Source organism: Lathyrus oleraceus, chromosome 3 (assembly GCF_024323335.1).
Source record: "Lathyrus oleraceus cultivar Zhongwan6 chromosome 3, CAAS_Psat_ZW6_1.0, whole genome shotgun sequence".
NCBI lineage: Eukaryota > Viridiplantae > Streptophyta > Magnoliopsida > Fabales > Fabaceae > Lathyrus > Lathyrus oleraceus.
Genome location: NC_066581.1, coordinates 335340612 through 335354851, shown reverse-complemented (window position 1 = coordinate 335354851; position 14240 = coordinate 335340612). Strand labels below are relative to the sequence as shown.

At 34.8% G+C, this 14240-nt stretch overlaps 3 protein-coding genes across 4 annotated transcripts; all 3 read left to right on the top strand.

Moving 5' to 3' along the window:
* Positions 1 to 1710: 1710 nt before the first annotated feature.
* Positions 1711 to 3763, top strand: LOC127127501 (steroid 5-alpha-reductase DET2). Of its 2 annotated transcripts, none has more exons than XM_051056696.1 (2): positions 1711 to 2723; positions 3592 to 3763. In XM_051056696.1, exon 1 carries the CDS (start codon positions 1758 to 1760, stop codon positions 2571 to 2573), a length of 816 nt encoding a protein of 271 aa, XP_050912653.1. In that variant the 5' UTR covers positions 1711 to 1757; the 3' UTR covers positions 2574 to 2723; positions 3592 to 3763. The 2 variants fall into 2 exon arrangements, with proteins under 2 accessions (XP_050912653.1, XP_050912652.1); XM_051056695.1 differs by having other exon boundaries at positions 1711 to 3122.
* LOC127131149 (uncharacterized) lies at positions 2703 to 3763 on the top strand. Its single transcript, XM_051060087.1, has 2 exons — positions 2703 to 2727; positions 2820 to 3763. Exons 1-2 carry the CDS (start codon positions 2703 to 2705, stop codon positions 3086 to 3088), a joined length of 294 nt encoding a protein of 97 aa, XP_050916044.1. The 3' UTR covers positions 3089 to 3763.
* An 8637-nt stretch (positions 3764 to 12400) lies between these two features.
* LOC127127500 (F-box/kelch-repeat protein At3g23880-like) lies at positions 12401 to 13777 on the top strand. Its single transcript, XM_051056693.1, has one exon. It carries the CDS (start codon positions 12412 to 12414, stop codon positions 13663 to 13665), a length of 1254 nt encoding a protein of 417 aa, XP_050912650.1. The 5' UTR covers positions 12401 to 12411; the 3' UTR covers positions 13666 to 13777.
* The last annotated feature ends 463 nt before the right edge of the window (positions 13778 to 14240 follow it).

The following is a 14240-nucleotide window of genomic DNA, read 5'->3' as shown; positions in this document are numbered from 1 at the left end:
ACATAAGTTGCAGAGTGGTTTTGTGAGTTGGGATAAAAATCTTTAAACTAAGCAAAAAAAGTTATAGAAATCCAAGATTTAGATTCCAAGATTTGATTGATTGTCTAAAGAAGTGATGCTACATTTTCTAGACCTCCAAATCATAGTTAGTTTGGCCTTCAAGGCACTAACCTTCAAAGGTGTTGTACCCTTAGGCCACATTATCCTATCACGGAGGATTAACTTGTATTCCTCCACTCTAGCTTGATAGAATTACATTGATATTATTGTGAAATTTTTTGCATCCCTTAAGGTCCGACCAAGGTAGATATGACATTAGGTCTGTCCGGCAAAAAAGTGAGGACGGGGAAAACCCGCAGACACTACATTCTTTAAGCCTAAAAATGTAAAATTTTATTTAAATGTTTATGCCCGCAAATGCCCACGAAGAAAACAGGGTGGGACGGGGCAGACACATTAAAGGGTGAAGGTCTAAATCGTTGGCCCACCCCGCACTAAAGTGCGAGCAAAACGGGCGGTCCAATGGGCCAGACCCGTTTTGCCACCCCTACTAGAAAGTAAGGTGGGATACTGAAGAGGGACAATTGCCTAAAAAATTATCAAAATATTCGTTAAGGCATTTTCATTTCAATATATCTTATTTCAATTTCCTATTCCCTTTTGGATTTATGATATTGGCAAACACACAAGTGCTTTAGCAAAGATAATGCAATGAAATTATTATTATATGTTTATTTATATGTAATACTCACTTTTGTTTGATTGATTCGAGTTATCGAGTTAAATTGAAGTTGAATGTTTAAGTTGATCAAAATTGTTCGCGAACTTTAATCAAATTAACTTTAAACTAAAAAAATTATAGCAAATTTAGGTTAAAATTTGAGAGTTTTTTCTATATTCAAATGTCACACTTAATTTTCTTAAGTGAATTTATTAAAAAATTATTTCCTCTGTGTCATAACAAGTGATCTCTTTAAATTTTCATAATTTTTAAGATAATGATTAATTGTGTTGATTTCAATAATAAAACGAATATTATTTATTATTCCATCCGTTTTTATTATAAGTAGTTTTTGACTTTTTACACGTATTAAGAAATGTAATAATTGTGGTATAAAAAAAATTATAAAGTACTTTACAAAATTGTCCTTCATTAATGGTATTGGAAAAATAAATTAATATAATTGAGAAGAGAGAGAATAATAATATTTAAGAATATAATAGGAAAAATATCATTAATAATTCATTGATATTATAAAACGATTTATATTGCACTACAAAATATTTTTTCAAAACGACATATGATAAAAAACGGAGGTAGTAATAATATTTTTAACTGAATTTATTAAAAACGTACTTCCTCCATCTCATAATAAGTGTCATTTTTACAATTTACACGAATTCAATAATAAAATGAGTGTTATTTATTAAAATAATCTTATTAATAATAAATATTGAATTAATTATATGATTTTAAATAAAATAAATAAAAATACATTAATACAAAAATTATAAATATTATATTAATATTATAAAAGAAGAAATAATTAATCTTAAAGAATCAAACTTAAAACAACACAAACATAGTCTTTCCTTTTATATCTATTTTAAAGTTAATTTCAAGGCTTTAATTATAAAATGCATTCATTAATTACTCTATTGCTAAAAAAAGGTAAGTCAATAGATTTAGTTTATATAAAAACATACTAGTCAATATCACCAAACACACACAAACATAGTACCTAACACGCACAACAATGTTGAATCAAAAGATATTCTTACAAGACGATTCGCTCTTCAACTACGCACTCCTCACTCTCTTCCTCATAGCACCACCAACCTTCATCTCTCTCGCATTCCTCCAAGCTCCATATGGCAAACACCACAGACCAGGTTGGGGTCCAAATCTCTCTCCACCTCTCGCATGGTTTCTCATGGAAAGTCCCACACTTTGGTTCACCCTTTATCTCTTCCCATTCGGTAACAACTCTTCAAACCCTAAATCAATTATCCTCATCACCCCCTTTCTAATTCATTACTTCAACCGCACAATCATCTACCCAGTTCGTTTGTTCATCACAATGAAAACGAAAAAGAAGTCAACTTTATCGAAAACCCCATCTGGGTTTCCTTTTAGTATAGCCCTTATGGCTTTTGTGTTCAATTTGTTGAATTCTTATGTTCAAGCTAGATGGGTCTCTCACTACAAGAGCTATGATGATGGGTTGTTTTTTTGGGTTGTGTTCTTTTGTGGGGTTTTGGTGTTTTCTGGTGGGATGGGGATTAATGTTTGGTCTGATAAGGAACTGTTGAGGCTTAAAGGGGAAGGGAAAGGGTATGTGGTTCCTAAAGGAGGGTTTTTTGAGTTTGTAAGTTGTCCTAATTACTTTGGGGAGATTGTGGAGTGGTTTGGTTGGGCTTTGATGACTTGGTCTTGGGCTGGCCTGGGCTTTTTTGCTTACACTTTTGCTAACTTGGGGCCTAGAGCACGTGCTAATCATCAGTGGTATTTGGAGAAATTTGGAGAGGATTATCCAAAGAAAAGGAAAGCTGTTATTCCTTACTTGTATTGATTGTTCTGAGCTGTTGTAATTTGGGGTGTGTTGCATTATTGTATAGGTGTTGAAGAGCAGAAAATAATGAGAAAATGTTGCTGAATTAAAGCAGGAAAGTTTGTTTCTCTTGGACTGGTATTTGTTCTAATGGATTATCTTTTCTTAGATGTAAGTTTGTTTTTTATATCATTATTCAACATGGTTATTTAGTGCCAACAATTTTAGGACACCATTAGGTAGTTTGAGTATTTTGAGTATTTTGAGTATTTTGTTCTTGGGGAACGCTTTTGAGTATTTTGTTCTTGGTGTTTTCGGTTTTCTTCAGTTGGTGGTTTTTGTTCTTTGTTCCTTTATCTGGGTATGGATGTGCTTGGTACAGTCATTTCTTTGTTGAGAAGAATGTTCCTGCTACTTTTGGAAACCCCTTTTGGTCATTTGTTTGTGATTACAAAATGTTTGGGTTGATGATTACGGGAAAAATGGATAGAGAGATCAAGAGGCTTGGGAAAAGACCTGTGTTGCAAGTGTTTTGATTTGTGTGTGTTTGCTTGATCCTTTTTGTTTGAGGTGAGTTTGCATCTGAACTTGTGTTTGAGTATCTGTTTGTTTCAATAGCCTATTTTAACCCTTTATAGAGTAGTTACTTAGTTAGCAGTGGTTGTTATTGGCTTATTGATGGATGTCGTTGATCTTGCTGATATATTTGATCCCGGATCGATCATGCGACCGGTCCAAGCCACTGATAAGATTGGAAATACTAATGAAATTTGATTTAACTTGACTGATTTGATATGGAAACTGATGACTTGGCGTCAGCCGAGTCACCAGAACAGATGTCAATGATGTTCCACATTAGAATCATACAATTGAAAATAAGTTTGTGAATGTCTATTCAAAGTATAGTATGAAATGTTGAAGTATGATATGATCTATGTTTGGAATTTGTTAGTATCAAATCTACAGTTATGAATTTTTTGATATTGTTATGTATACCAATTCAACTGGTTCAACTGGTTACATACCGATGCCAATACAGGAAGGCTTGAAATGCAGATGGATTCATATGTGGCTGTGCAATGAGAACGATGGTGTTGTATAGTGTTCAAAATTTTATAGTATGATATGAATCATAACACCACTTGAAATTGTAACAAAAGAGTAATCTTTTTATGGTGTGTTCTGTCTAATGCAATACATAGCTTACCCTTGCATTCTCAGACAACTTTTTCTTTACCAAAAAATATATCTTTCTTGAAAACCATTATTGAGATGATCTTACAGGTCTTTATTTGTGTATCTTTTCCATAAATGAAGCCCTCAATTTCTCTTATAAAATGGAGAGTAACATGAACCTTTGAAACTCAAATGAGCAACTTGAGGAAAATTCGATGTAGTAACTTGATAAATTCATCTTAACATAGCTTACACTAAAGAGGTAAATGCAAAATAAATTCCACATTGTAGATAATCAAATGCTTGTTAGAACTTCCCCAATTTAATATTCACATACAGGGAATGTTCTTACCAATGTAATGAAAACTTGAATCTGGTAAACTACCCTTTCAGCAACTTTTTTTGGGTATGGATTATGGTTTTCATGTTTTTGTGAATGTGTATAAACATATATGAAATTGTCATTTTTCCCTTTGATAGGATCTTATGTGCCGTGTTAACGATCAGAGTTACGATCTTTCACAAGCCGACCAATCTTATTTAAGATCTCGAACTTAACTACATTGACTGCAATCACTTTATAGTTTCGACAACATCAAAACACGTGATGTTGCAGTCTGATTGCAGCCTCAACCACAATCACATTATGGATTCGACAACATCAAAAAATATGAAGTTGTGGCCCGATTGCAGTCTCAAACCTCTATCTATAACCAGCATTTTGTGTTTTTGATAACAAATTTATATCTTCATGTGTTCATATGTGTGTAAGATGCATCAAGGGATGTAGAACAATTCCCTCATTATTGATAACTGATAAATGTTAAATGTTTAATATTTTCATCAATATCTTATAAATAATGAATTGATATAGTTTGTCATAACATCTATAACATGATTTTTTCTTGTCTGTCATGTTAACTACACTTTGGCGACCCTCATTTCTAAAACTGTACAGCTCACACTATTAAGGACTATAGGCCAATTTTTTGTTGCACTAAAATTTACAAAATTATATTCAAAGTTCTGGCACCAAGATTGGGTAAGGTTCTCAAAAGCATCATCCATCAAAGTCAAGCTGCCTTTATGGTTGGCCAACACATTCAATTTCATATCCTTTTAGCCTGTGAACTCATTAAAGGCCATGCAACCAAAGGTGGAGCCCCTAGATGTATGTTGCAGATGGACCTCTAAAAAACGTATGACATTGTGGATTGGAATCCTTTAGAGACCATAATGAGACAACTGAGCTTCCCTAGACAATATATTTAATGGATCATGATGACTCTCACATTAGTCTCTTACAAGTTCTCTGTCAATGGTGAACACACAAAGATTTTGAGAGCCAAAAGGGGTCTAAGACACGGGGATCCCCTATCCCCATTACTTTTTGTAATAGTGATGAAATACCTTCAAAGAATCCTACAAAAACTAAAGGAAACTCATGACTTTAACTATCATTCCAAATGTGAAAAGTTGAAGATCATTAACCTTAGTTTTGTAGATGATCTCCTGCTCTTTGCAAGGGGGTATACTAGATCCATTGAGTTGTTACTACATAAAGAATGATGATCTCATGGTTATCCCTGTGAAGAGTGTCCGCTCATGGATCTTGAAGGCAATTTTAAAGTAAAGGAAAATAACACAGTTGGGACATATTTGGAATACAATGCAGCAGAGCAGTAAATTTCATACCAAGAAAGCATATTATGGCTTGAAAGACGCTCAACCTGTAGTCCATTGGAGAAAACTTATGTTTGATAATGCAGCTAGACCAAGAACCATTTTTATATTATGGTTTAGCTTGTCGAGACAGATTGGCAACAGAGGAGAGAATGTATAGATTTAGTTTATTTGATAATGACAATTGCATCTTCTGCATACAACAAGAAACCATTAAGCACTTATTTTTCAATTGCACAACCCTGAAAAGTATTGGGACATTTGTTTTGAATTGGATGCAGATTGATTACACTCCTGGTGCATGGAATGATAAGCTAAGATGGGTGATCGACAAATGCAAAGGTAAAGGCGCAAAAAGTCAATTTTTAAAGCGTGTCTTCACTAAAACTTTGTATGAAACTTGGAAGTATAGAAACTTCATCCGTTTTGGCAATGATACTGGCAGTCACATTGTCTGTCCTCAAATAATCGATGCTATTATTTATAGAGCCTGGACCAAATATGGGCTAAGACACAAAATTGGGAGATTAATGATACCTTAAATTGTTTAAGGTCACTTTGTTTTCCTTAGGGTTGGATCATTTGATCGTCTTGTTTGTAATTATTTTTGAAATTGTTTCTATAAAAAAAATAAAAATAAAAATAAAATAAAATTTGACACGATAATAGACCATGAAATAAAAAGGCATGGATTTAGGATAGAAAAACATTTTAACTTATTTATACTATTTAGTTTAATGATTGCTTTTAAAAAATATTAATGATTTATCTACTATATAAAAAACGGTGACTTTTTTATTTAAAATAATTATTATTTCAATTTTTTTTTTCAAAATAATTATTATTTCAATTTTTTTCTCTAAAATAACCATATTTTTACACAGATGCGTCAGATGAACTGGTACATCCATTGTGCATGAGGAGAAGGCGTCAGCATCACAGCCGCATGCTTTTTAGGTGGCGCCAACTCATATGACGCCTACATGTTTTGCCATGTGAGACGTCTATCCCTTTAGCGCATGTATTTTCTTGCTCCTCTATAAATTCCCTCGCCCTACATTCAATATTTTTCACACAACTCTTACCATACAACCACATCTTCTTTCATTCAACTTCACTCTCCTTCAAGTTTGTGAGTTTTAACCATGTCTGAATACATTCACAAGCGAAATGCTGATTTAATCTTTTCCGCCATTACGTCTTCGATAAAGATTCGATTTTGGAATATAGATTCGTTTGAACGTCTTAATCGGACGTTGAACAATTGGTTAGATGGAGAAATTGGAGATGGTGAAATGATTAAAAGAATCCAATGACTTGTGTCCACGTTCAACCAAAATGGATAAGTGCGTGAATGGGTGGATATTAAAACTGATTGAGACGTTCATAGGATGATGCATTACATGTTCAAAATTGTTTTGATGGTTGTAATCGCTTAGTTATTGTATTTTAATTGTTTTAGTTGTTTGTGTTATTGTCTATGTAATGGTTTTTTCTCACAAACTTATAATATAAAATAAATTTGGTTTTTCATATATTGCAACATAGGTACATGTGAATTTATCTGGTTGTGCTCGTATCAACACTAGGACAATTAGTACGATTGTGACTTGGCTGACGACATGAACTACATAATCTTACCATTTTGTTTGTCGTATCCATTTCGGTTCGAATGCGGGTGCTGTTTGGGCAACCCTTTTTCTTCCTTCGCATAACTTCGTTGTGCCATACGATGTCCCCTTGATATTCTAGCCAGTAATCCTCTTTTGCCACTACGGAAAAACTAATTTTATAAACATTTGATAGGCTGGTGACTTTGTAAACGTCAGATAGCAAGTAGGATGGATCCCTTCGAACCTTTGAACATGCCGCAATGACATGGGAGCAGGGCATATGAAAGACTTGGAACTTTTCGTAATCGCACCAACCTCTATCTAGTTCGACTCTATATTGTCCCATCGACATGCCCTCATTGTGATCTATGGACTCAACAACACTATACCAACCTTTAGTGTGGTCAAACACCGTGACCACATGTGTGTTTTCTTTGCCAACTTCATGTCTAATGAATTTCATTGAAGCATCACTGAACAACCGTCCAAATTGCAACACTAAACTCCATTTGGAACGTCTGGTCTCAAACAGAGCCCCTAGCCTGAAATATGTTGCTTGTACCAAAGCGGTTATAGGTAGGTTACAGATGCATTTGAAGACAGAGTTCATTGATTCCATAAGATTTGTTGTCATGTGGCCCCAACGTTGACCGTTGTCGTATGCCCTAGTCCACTTCTCCAATGGAATACTGTCGATCCACCGTATTGCATCTGCGTTTAACAATCTTATTTCTTCGCGATAGTGTTTGAAAGAAGGTTCTGATAATGCATAACCTGCGTTGACAACCTTCTTCCATAATGTTTTGTCTTTGATCTCCCGCATAAAATTCTGAGCAGTATGTCTAATACATAAGACATTCGTCGAAGGAGGATCTTGCCAGCCATTATCAATGTTATTATATGCACTGATGATTGAAGGGTGTCTATCGGAGATCAAACATAAGTTAGGTTGAGGTGCAACGTGCAATCAGAGATTTCTTAGGAAAAACTCCATCCCTCAGCAGTCTCCCCTTCAACAAGGGCAAAGGCGTTTAGAAAAATATTGTTGTTGCCATCTTGTGCCATTGCCATCAGTAACCTATGATGCATGGTTGATACGCCCAGAAAAGACGGTGGAATATTCCATTTCCAAAAGCACACGTCTCGTCTGGTGTATACGCGGGCAACTTTTCCAACATGACAATAGTTCATGGAGCATATTGTTTTAGAGCCAACATGTATTTTGGAAGTTGTTTGTAAGACTCCTCCCAATCGCCATACACTTTTTCAACAACCTTTGTCCTAGCTATCCCTGCCTTCCTATATGATGAAGTGTAGTAGTATTGTGCTACAATATGCGAGATTATTGTACTCACCTTTAACGACGGATTGTCGCCAATGACAGATAACATTTCACCGCATATTAGCTGAGAGCTTAGTTTCCGATGATCTTGCATTGAGTTTGTGAGCATGCATGTGTGAACTGGACCCATGGATCCAATCTCCCAAGAATCGCTCCTCTTTCGGTATGAAGCTGACAGTTGGAAAAGACAGTGCTCATTCGGACAATAAATTTTGTACCTCAATGCATTGGTTCTATCAACTTTGAAATCAGCTGATAGTTCCATGTGAAACTTTTTAATGTCTTTTACACAATCTTCTTTTGTGCGAAATGTGTCTCCTTGTTTCAAAGATCCTTGCATTTGCACATAAGGATTATACCATATATCTAATGAAGGTTCATCGGAATCCAAATTCAACCTTGTTATGTGTTGAGGTGGACAATATACATGACTAGCTGGTAATGACTCATCTTCTGCATCAGCGTTCACCATTGAATCAACCAAAATCTCGACTTCTTCTTCTTCGTCATCTATAACATTCACCTCAGCTTGTTCGTCGTCATCAGTTTCGTAAAACACCTGTGACTGATCAATGAACTGAGACACTTGTTGTTGTTGTGGTAATATATATAATTTTATATCGTTGTACCCAGATTGTTCGTGACTGACAAACATATGCTGAACATCGTCATCATCTCGAATCTTCTTCTGATAAAACTTTACCTGGTTTTCTGCAAACCAAACCGGATTTTTATAGATGATTTATCCACATGACTGCACTGTAATTTCTTTTCTATTCTTTGTTTCAGAAGTAAAAAATTTGATCGTCGATTTATTGTAAAACAAGTTACCTCTGTGTTACGAAAACAAAAATTGAATAATTGATGCTCAAATATTTCACCTTCGATGTGGGCACTAATCATGTAATATTGTGAGGAAGACATTTCTTGAAATGTGACTGTGGTATTTGTTTTGATTCGTATGGGTACTGAAGGTGAATGCATTGATATGTTATTCACATGCATTTAAATAGGGTAAACATTGAATGCATTGATCACACAATTCATCTGCGCAAATAAGACAATGCAATGAACCATGCAGAGACAAGAACACATCATGCATGCGTCTGGTAGAATCTCTGCACACACAATGCATGCGCCTACACAAGAAATCTCACAAGAATAGAATATATGTCCTAATAGTCCAAACAGGCGCTCATTCCCTAGGCGCATAAAGCAACCTAGGCACCATTAACATGAACGCCTCTTCATGCATAAGGCAACATAGACGCCATTAGCATGAATGCCTCTTCATTGCATGTGAATATTCACATGCATGCACCACTTCCCTTAGCGCATGTGACCTTGCATGTGAATATTGCATGCATGCGCCTAAGGCTATGGCGCCTACTACACTTTGTCATGCATGCATGCAATCACATGCTGCGTAGGTTACAAACCTAGTAAGATTTCCTCATCTATAAATAGGGCTTCAAATCACAACATCTAATCAAATCATTTGCAACACTAACATTCAATCTCTGCAATACTCTTTCTTTACCATACTTTTTCTCTGCCATACTCAAGCTCTGCAACACTTAACCTCTGCAGCATTATGTCTCTGTTGACTATGGATGATGAACATAGAGGAACAATCGAGAATATCTCGACATTTGTATGTTATTACTCTCTTTTTTACTTATTTCATATTTATTTCGTATATCTTTCTTATATATGTTTTATTATATATTACTTCTTCTTATTGTATTTCTTATTTATGTTTTATTAGGACCAAAAGCGATTCCGGTGTCGTGTACATGAATATGTACCCCATGATCCTTTGATAGAACCATATATTATAGGATGTGGATTTGAAAATCTCCTCAACCAGTGACGGAGTCAGAATTTGTATGTAGTGAGGGCATTATTTCTAGAATATATTTTAAATGAATTTTTTATTTTAAACTTATATTTTATGTATGAAATTATTTTTTCAGTTTAAAAAAAATATTTTAAGATAAGAATCTTAATTTTTTTGTTTTTAGTTAAAATAATGATGATTAAGAAAATTTATTTTTTCAATTATTTTTTATCTAAGATCTAAAATTAATTGACTAAAAAACTTAAAATAAATAAACTAGATAAATAAATACCATATTATCTGATAATAAAATTTGAAGTTTAAAAATTAAATGGACATTTTATTAAAGAATATGTTTTTTTAATATAATTTAAACTATTATATTATTAAAGTATATAAAACAATATATATGTTGAAATTATAGTGGGGGCAAGTGATCCCATAACTACCTATGTAGCTCCGTCCATGTCCTCAACATAGTCTCGTACTCGGTGGACTACAAATTCATTCTTACTTTGTTGGAGAGATGGAGACCCGAGACCCACACATTTCACATTCCTTTCGGTGAGTGTACCGTCACACTTGAGGACATATACATGTTGTTGGATCTCCGTATAGATGGTAAGACCGTGAGTGGTAGAGTTAACCAAGACAACTCTATCTGCAATGAATTATTGGATGCCCCTTTGTGTGACGACCAAATTGAGGGAGAGTCATCCAGTCAAACTAGGGGGTAAGGTATAAATTTAAAATATCTTAAACAATATTATGTGAGTATAATATTGTCTGAAGAATCAATCGAGTACGAAAAAATAATTAAAGCTCGATGTTATATTATGATTTTATTTGGTAATTATTTATTTTCAGAAAGTACAGGTAATACAGTAAATATTATGTATTTATCGTTGTTACGCAACATTAATAAGGTAAGCACATATAGTTAGGGTTCAGCTGTGTTGGCCCACCTATATAGAGCAATGTGTAAAAATGCCAAAAAAATACTTGTACTTTTTATTCATGTGCATATTTGCTACAAGCATGAGGTTGGTTAAGAATGTCGTCACTCTCCCCTGTAAACGAGAACTCATTCATGTTCCTGTTTGCAACAAAATAAGTTTAACACTTTACCATTTAATTAATTATATTTTATATTAAAATTAACTGTAAATAATATTTTTCAATTTTTTTTTCTAGGTGGTCAGTAGGGGGATGAACTACAATAGGTGTCCGGAACACGCTATAGTAATCTATCGCAATCTATTGGACCATATTGGATCAGACGATGTAATACTCCTACACAACCATATTTTAATTTAAAAATACTTATCAAATTATTTATCATCTAATCGTGCCGTATTGTTGTACAATTTATCTAGAGGCCATATCTAGGTCTTGATCATCTGGTAAACCATGACGATGTTGCAGTTTGGACAACAAAGACACATTATCCGGTTCACTGCTGTCAAGATGCACCATAATGACCGGGTAAAACTGCAGTTCGACATGCAACAACAGATTCAAGAACCTCCGACGTGTTTGGGAGATTGACATCAAAAAAGAGTTGATGCACAATGAGATTATTCCGACTGAAGAGACTTCGCAAAAGAGATGTGTCGTCAATGGAGGAATCAACGACAAAATATCTTAAACAAACCAGTCATCTATGGTGCAAGACCAACTCAACAATATATGACATGGTTTAGGTCAGTAACAACACAACAATTTGTGTCTGAGCCATGGTATTTGATTGATCCACGGCAACTAGCTTCGTCATCATACGCCCAACAAAAAAAGGTGTATGCGCAAGATGAATTGGCGCATACACTTATTGCCCAATGCATGCGCCAGCTCACTTGGCGCCAACATGCAATGGTTGGAAATCATGCGTCAGTGATGCTGGCGCCTCCTCCTCATGCATAATGGATGAGTTCATCTGGCACATATGTGTAAAAAGGTGGTTATTTTGGATTTTTTTTTTTAAATAATGATTATTTTAGAATTTTTTAAAAAAATAGTGATTATTTAAAAAAAAATTAAAAACGGTAAAATTAATCTATTTTCAAATGAAATGAAAATTCAATAAATTTTTTTTAAAACAAACTCACCTACATGTATGACAATTGGAATCCGCGGTATAACTAACCCTGGCTTATATTAACTTAGGGTTCAATTTCCAATTTCAAAAGGAAAAGAAATAGCGTTCTGATGAATATCCCTCCATCTAAGTCACGGCGTAAGCTCAACATGCCGCCATCATCGCCACCGTTAACTGTCCCCGACGATCTTACTCTTGAACTCTTATCGTTACTTCCCGTAAAATCTCTCATGCGACTCAGGTGTGTTTGTAGGTCTTGGAATGCTCTAATCTATAAACCTATCTTTATAGCTCTATCCTACCTTCGTGTGAAATCTCTTGTGCAACTCAGATGCGTTTGCAAGTCGTGGAGTGCTCTAATCTCTAACCCTACTTTTATAAAAAACCACCTTAAAAAATCTGCACAAAACCCACACATAGTACTAATTTCGGTTACGGACAACTTTCCAAGCTATTTCGTAGTGGATTCTTTGCCGGTTAGTCGTTTAGTGGAGAACCCGTTGATCAACCTGGCTGACGATCATCACTGCGGAATTAAGGAAGAAAATGGCATCAGGGTTGTTGGTTCATGCAATGGCTTGCTTTGCTTGAGTAGCACGCAATTAATAAGTCTGATTTATGTCTGGAACCCGGCTACAAGGCAAATATCTACAAAATCGGGGTGTTATAACTTTTCGTGGAGAACCACCGAGTTTGCGTTTGGTTACGATATTTCGAGAGACACTTATAAGGTAGTGGCCTTCTTTCAGGATAGTAGAGATGTGCAAGTTTGTAGCTTGGGTGAAGATACTTGGAGAAACATTCAATGTTTTCCCAAGGTTTGTCTTCCTCCTCACTTTCGCTTCGACAGTGGGGTCTATTTGAGTGGTACTCTTAACTGGTTAGTCGTACGAAATAATAATGTTAATCGTGACGGAAGCAAACTTAAGGTTGAGCATTATGTGATCATCTCACTTGATTTAGGGACAGAGACATACACAAAGTTGTTGCCCCCTCGAGATTTTGATCAAGTGTCGTTGGTTGAATCAACTATTTGTGTGCTGATGGATTCCCTTTGTTTTTCCCATGATTCTAAGGGAATCAGTCTTGTTATATGGAAGATGGTGGAATTTGGAGTTCAGAAGTCTTGGACTCAATTCTTTAAAATTTGTTATCATAATCTTGAGATTTATGATATTCACTATCGGGTGGTGCCGTTGTGTCTCTATGGTGATACATTGATATTGGTCGACTATTTAGATGGAAGACCGATTCTCTATAACTGGAAAAACAACAAGGGTATGCGAACTAGAATTACTGCATCAAAATGGTGGTTCTATGTCAATAATTATGTTGAAAGTTTGGTTTCAACGGATGGGAAGTAAGTTATTCTCTTGTTTGAATTCATCTTGAGTAATGTATTTTGTTAACTGTTTTGCAATCTCTTAATTGAATAGATTTGTTTTTAAATACAATTACTAATTTCTTAGATGATTCTCTTAAAAGGAAACTTCTTTGGGCTTGATATGGTGTGATAATGTTGCTGCATTAGTTCTAAAATTTAACTTTGGCTTAGTTTGTGTTACATAGCCACTGCATAGTGCAGAGTAATGCAACAGAGGAAAATGTCTAGTCTTTTAAACTTCTAATTTTAAAGTAAAATTTAACAATGAAGATTAATTTGTAATAGTGCTACTGTGGACTGTCACATAGTGTATTATTGCATGAAGCTGGAGTTTCATTGTGTACTATTGCATGCACCAAAAGTTGTAGAATATACTTAAGTAGAAATTTCTCAAAATCTATTGCATGCATAGTCTCATAGTCTTCTTATAAGGGTTAAAAAAGTGGTTTTAATTGAACATTTTAAAATGAGACACAACTTTATAATCAAGAGGGAAGATTCTACAAAGAAGTGATGATAATGAGTTGATTGTTATACTTATACTTATACCAATGC

Excerpts from the sequence above, each read along its gene's own strand:
- LOC127127501 (XM_051056696.1), top strand. The coding sequence starts at position 1,758 with ATGTTGAATCAAAAGATATTCTTACAAGACGATTCGCTCTTCAACTAC.
- LOC127131149 (XM_051060087.1), top strand. The coding sequence starts at position 2,703 with ATGGATTATCTTTTCTTAGATGTAA. Across the intron at positions 2,728-2,819 it reads TTATCTTTTCTTAGATGTAA|TATTTTGTTCTTGGGGAACG; the intron begins GTTTGTTTTTTA and ends GAGTATTTTGAG.
- LOC127127500 (XM_051056693.1), top strand. The coding sequence starts at position 12,412 with ATGAATATCCCTCCATCTAAGTCACGGCGTAAGCTCAACATGCCGCCA.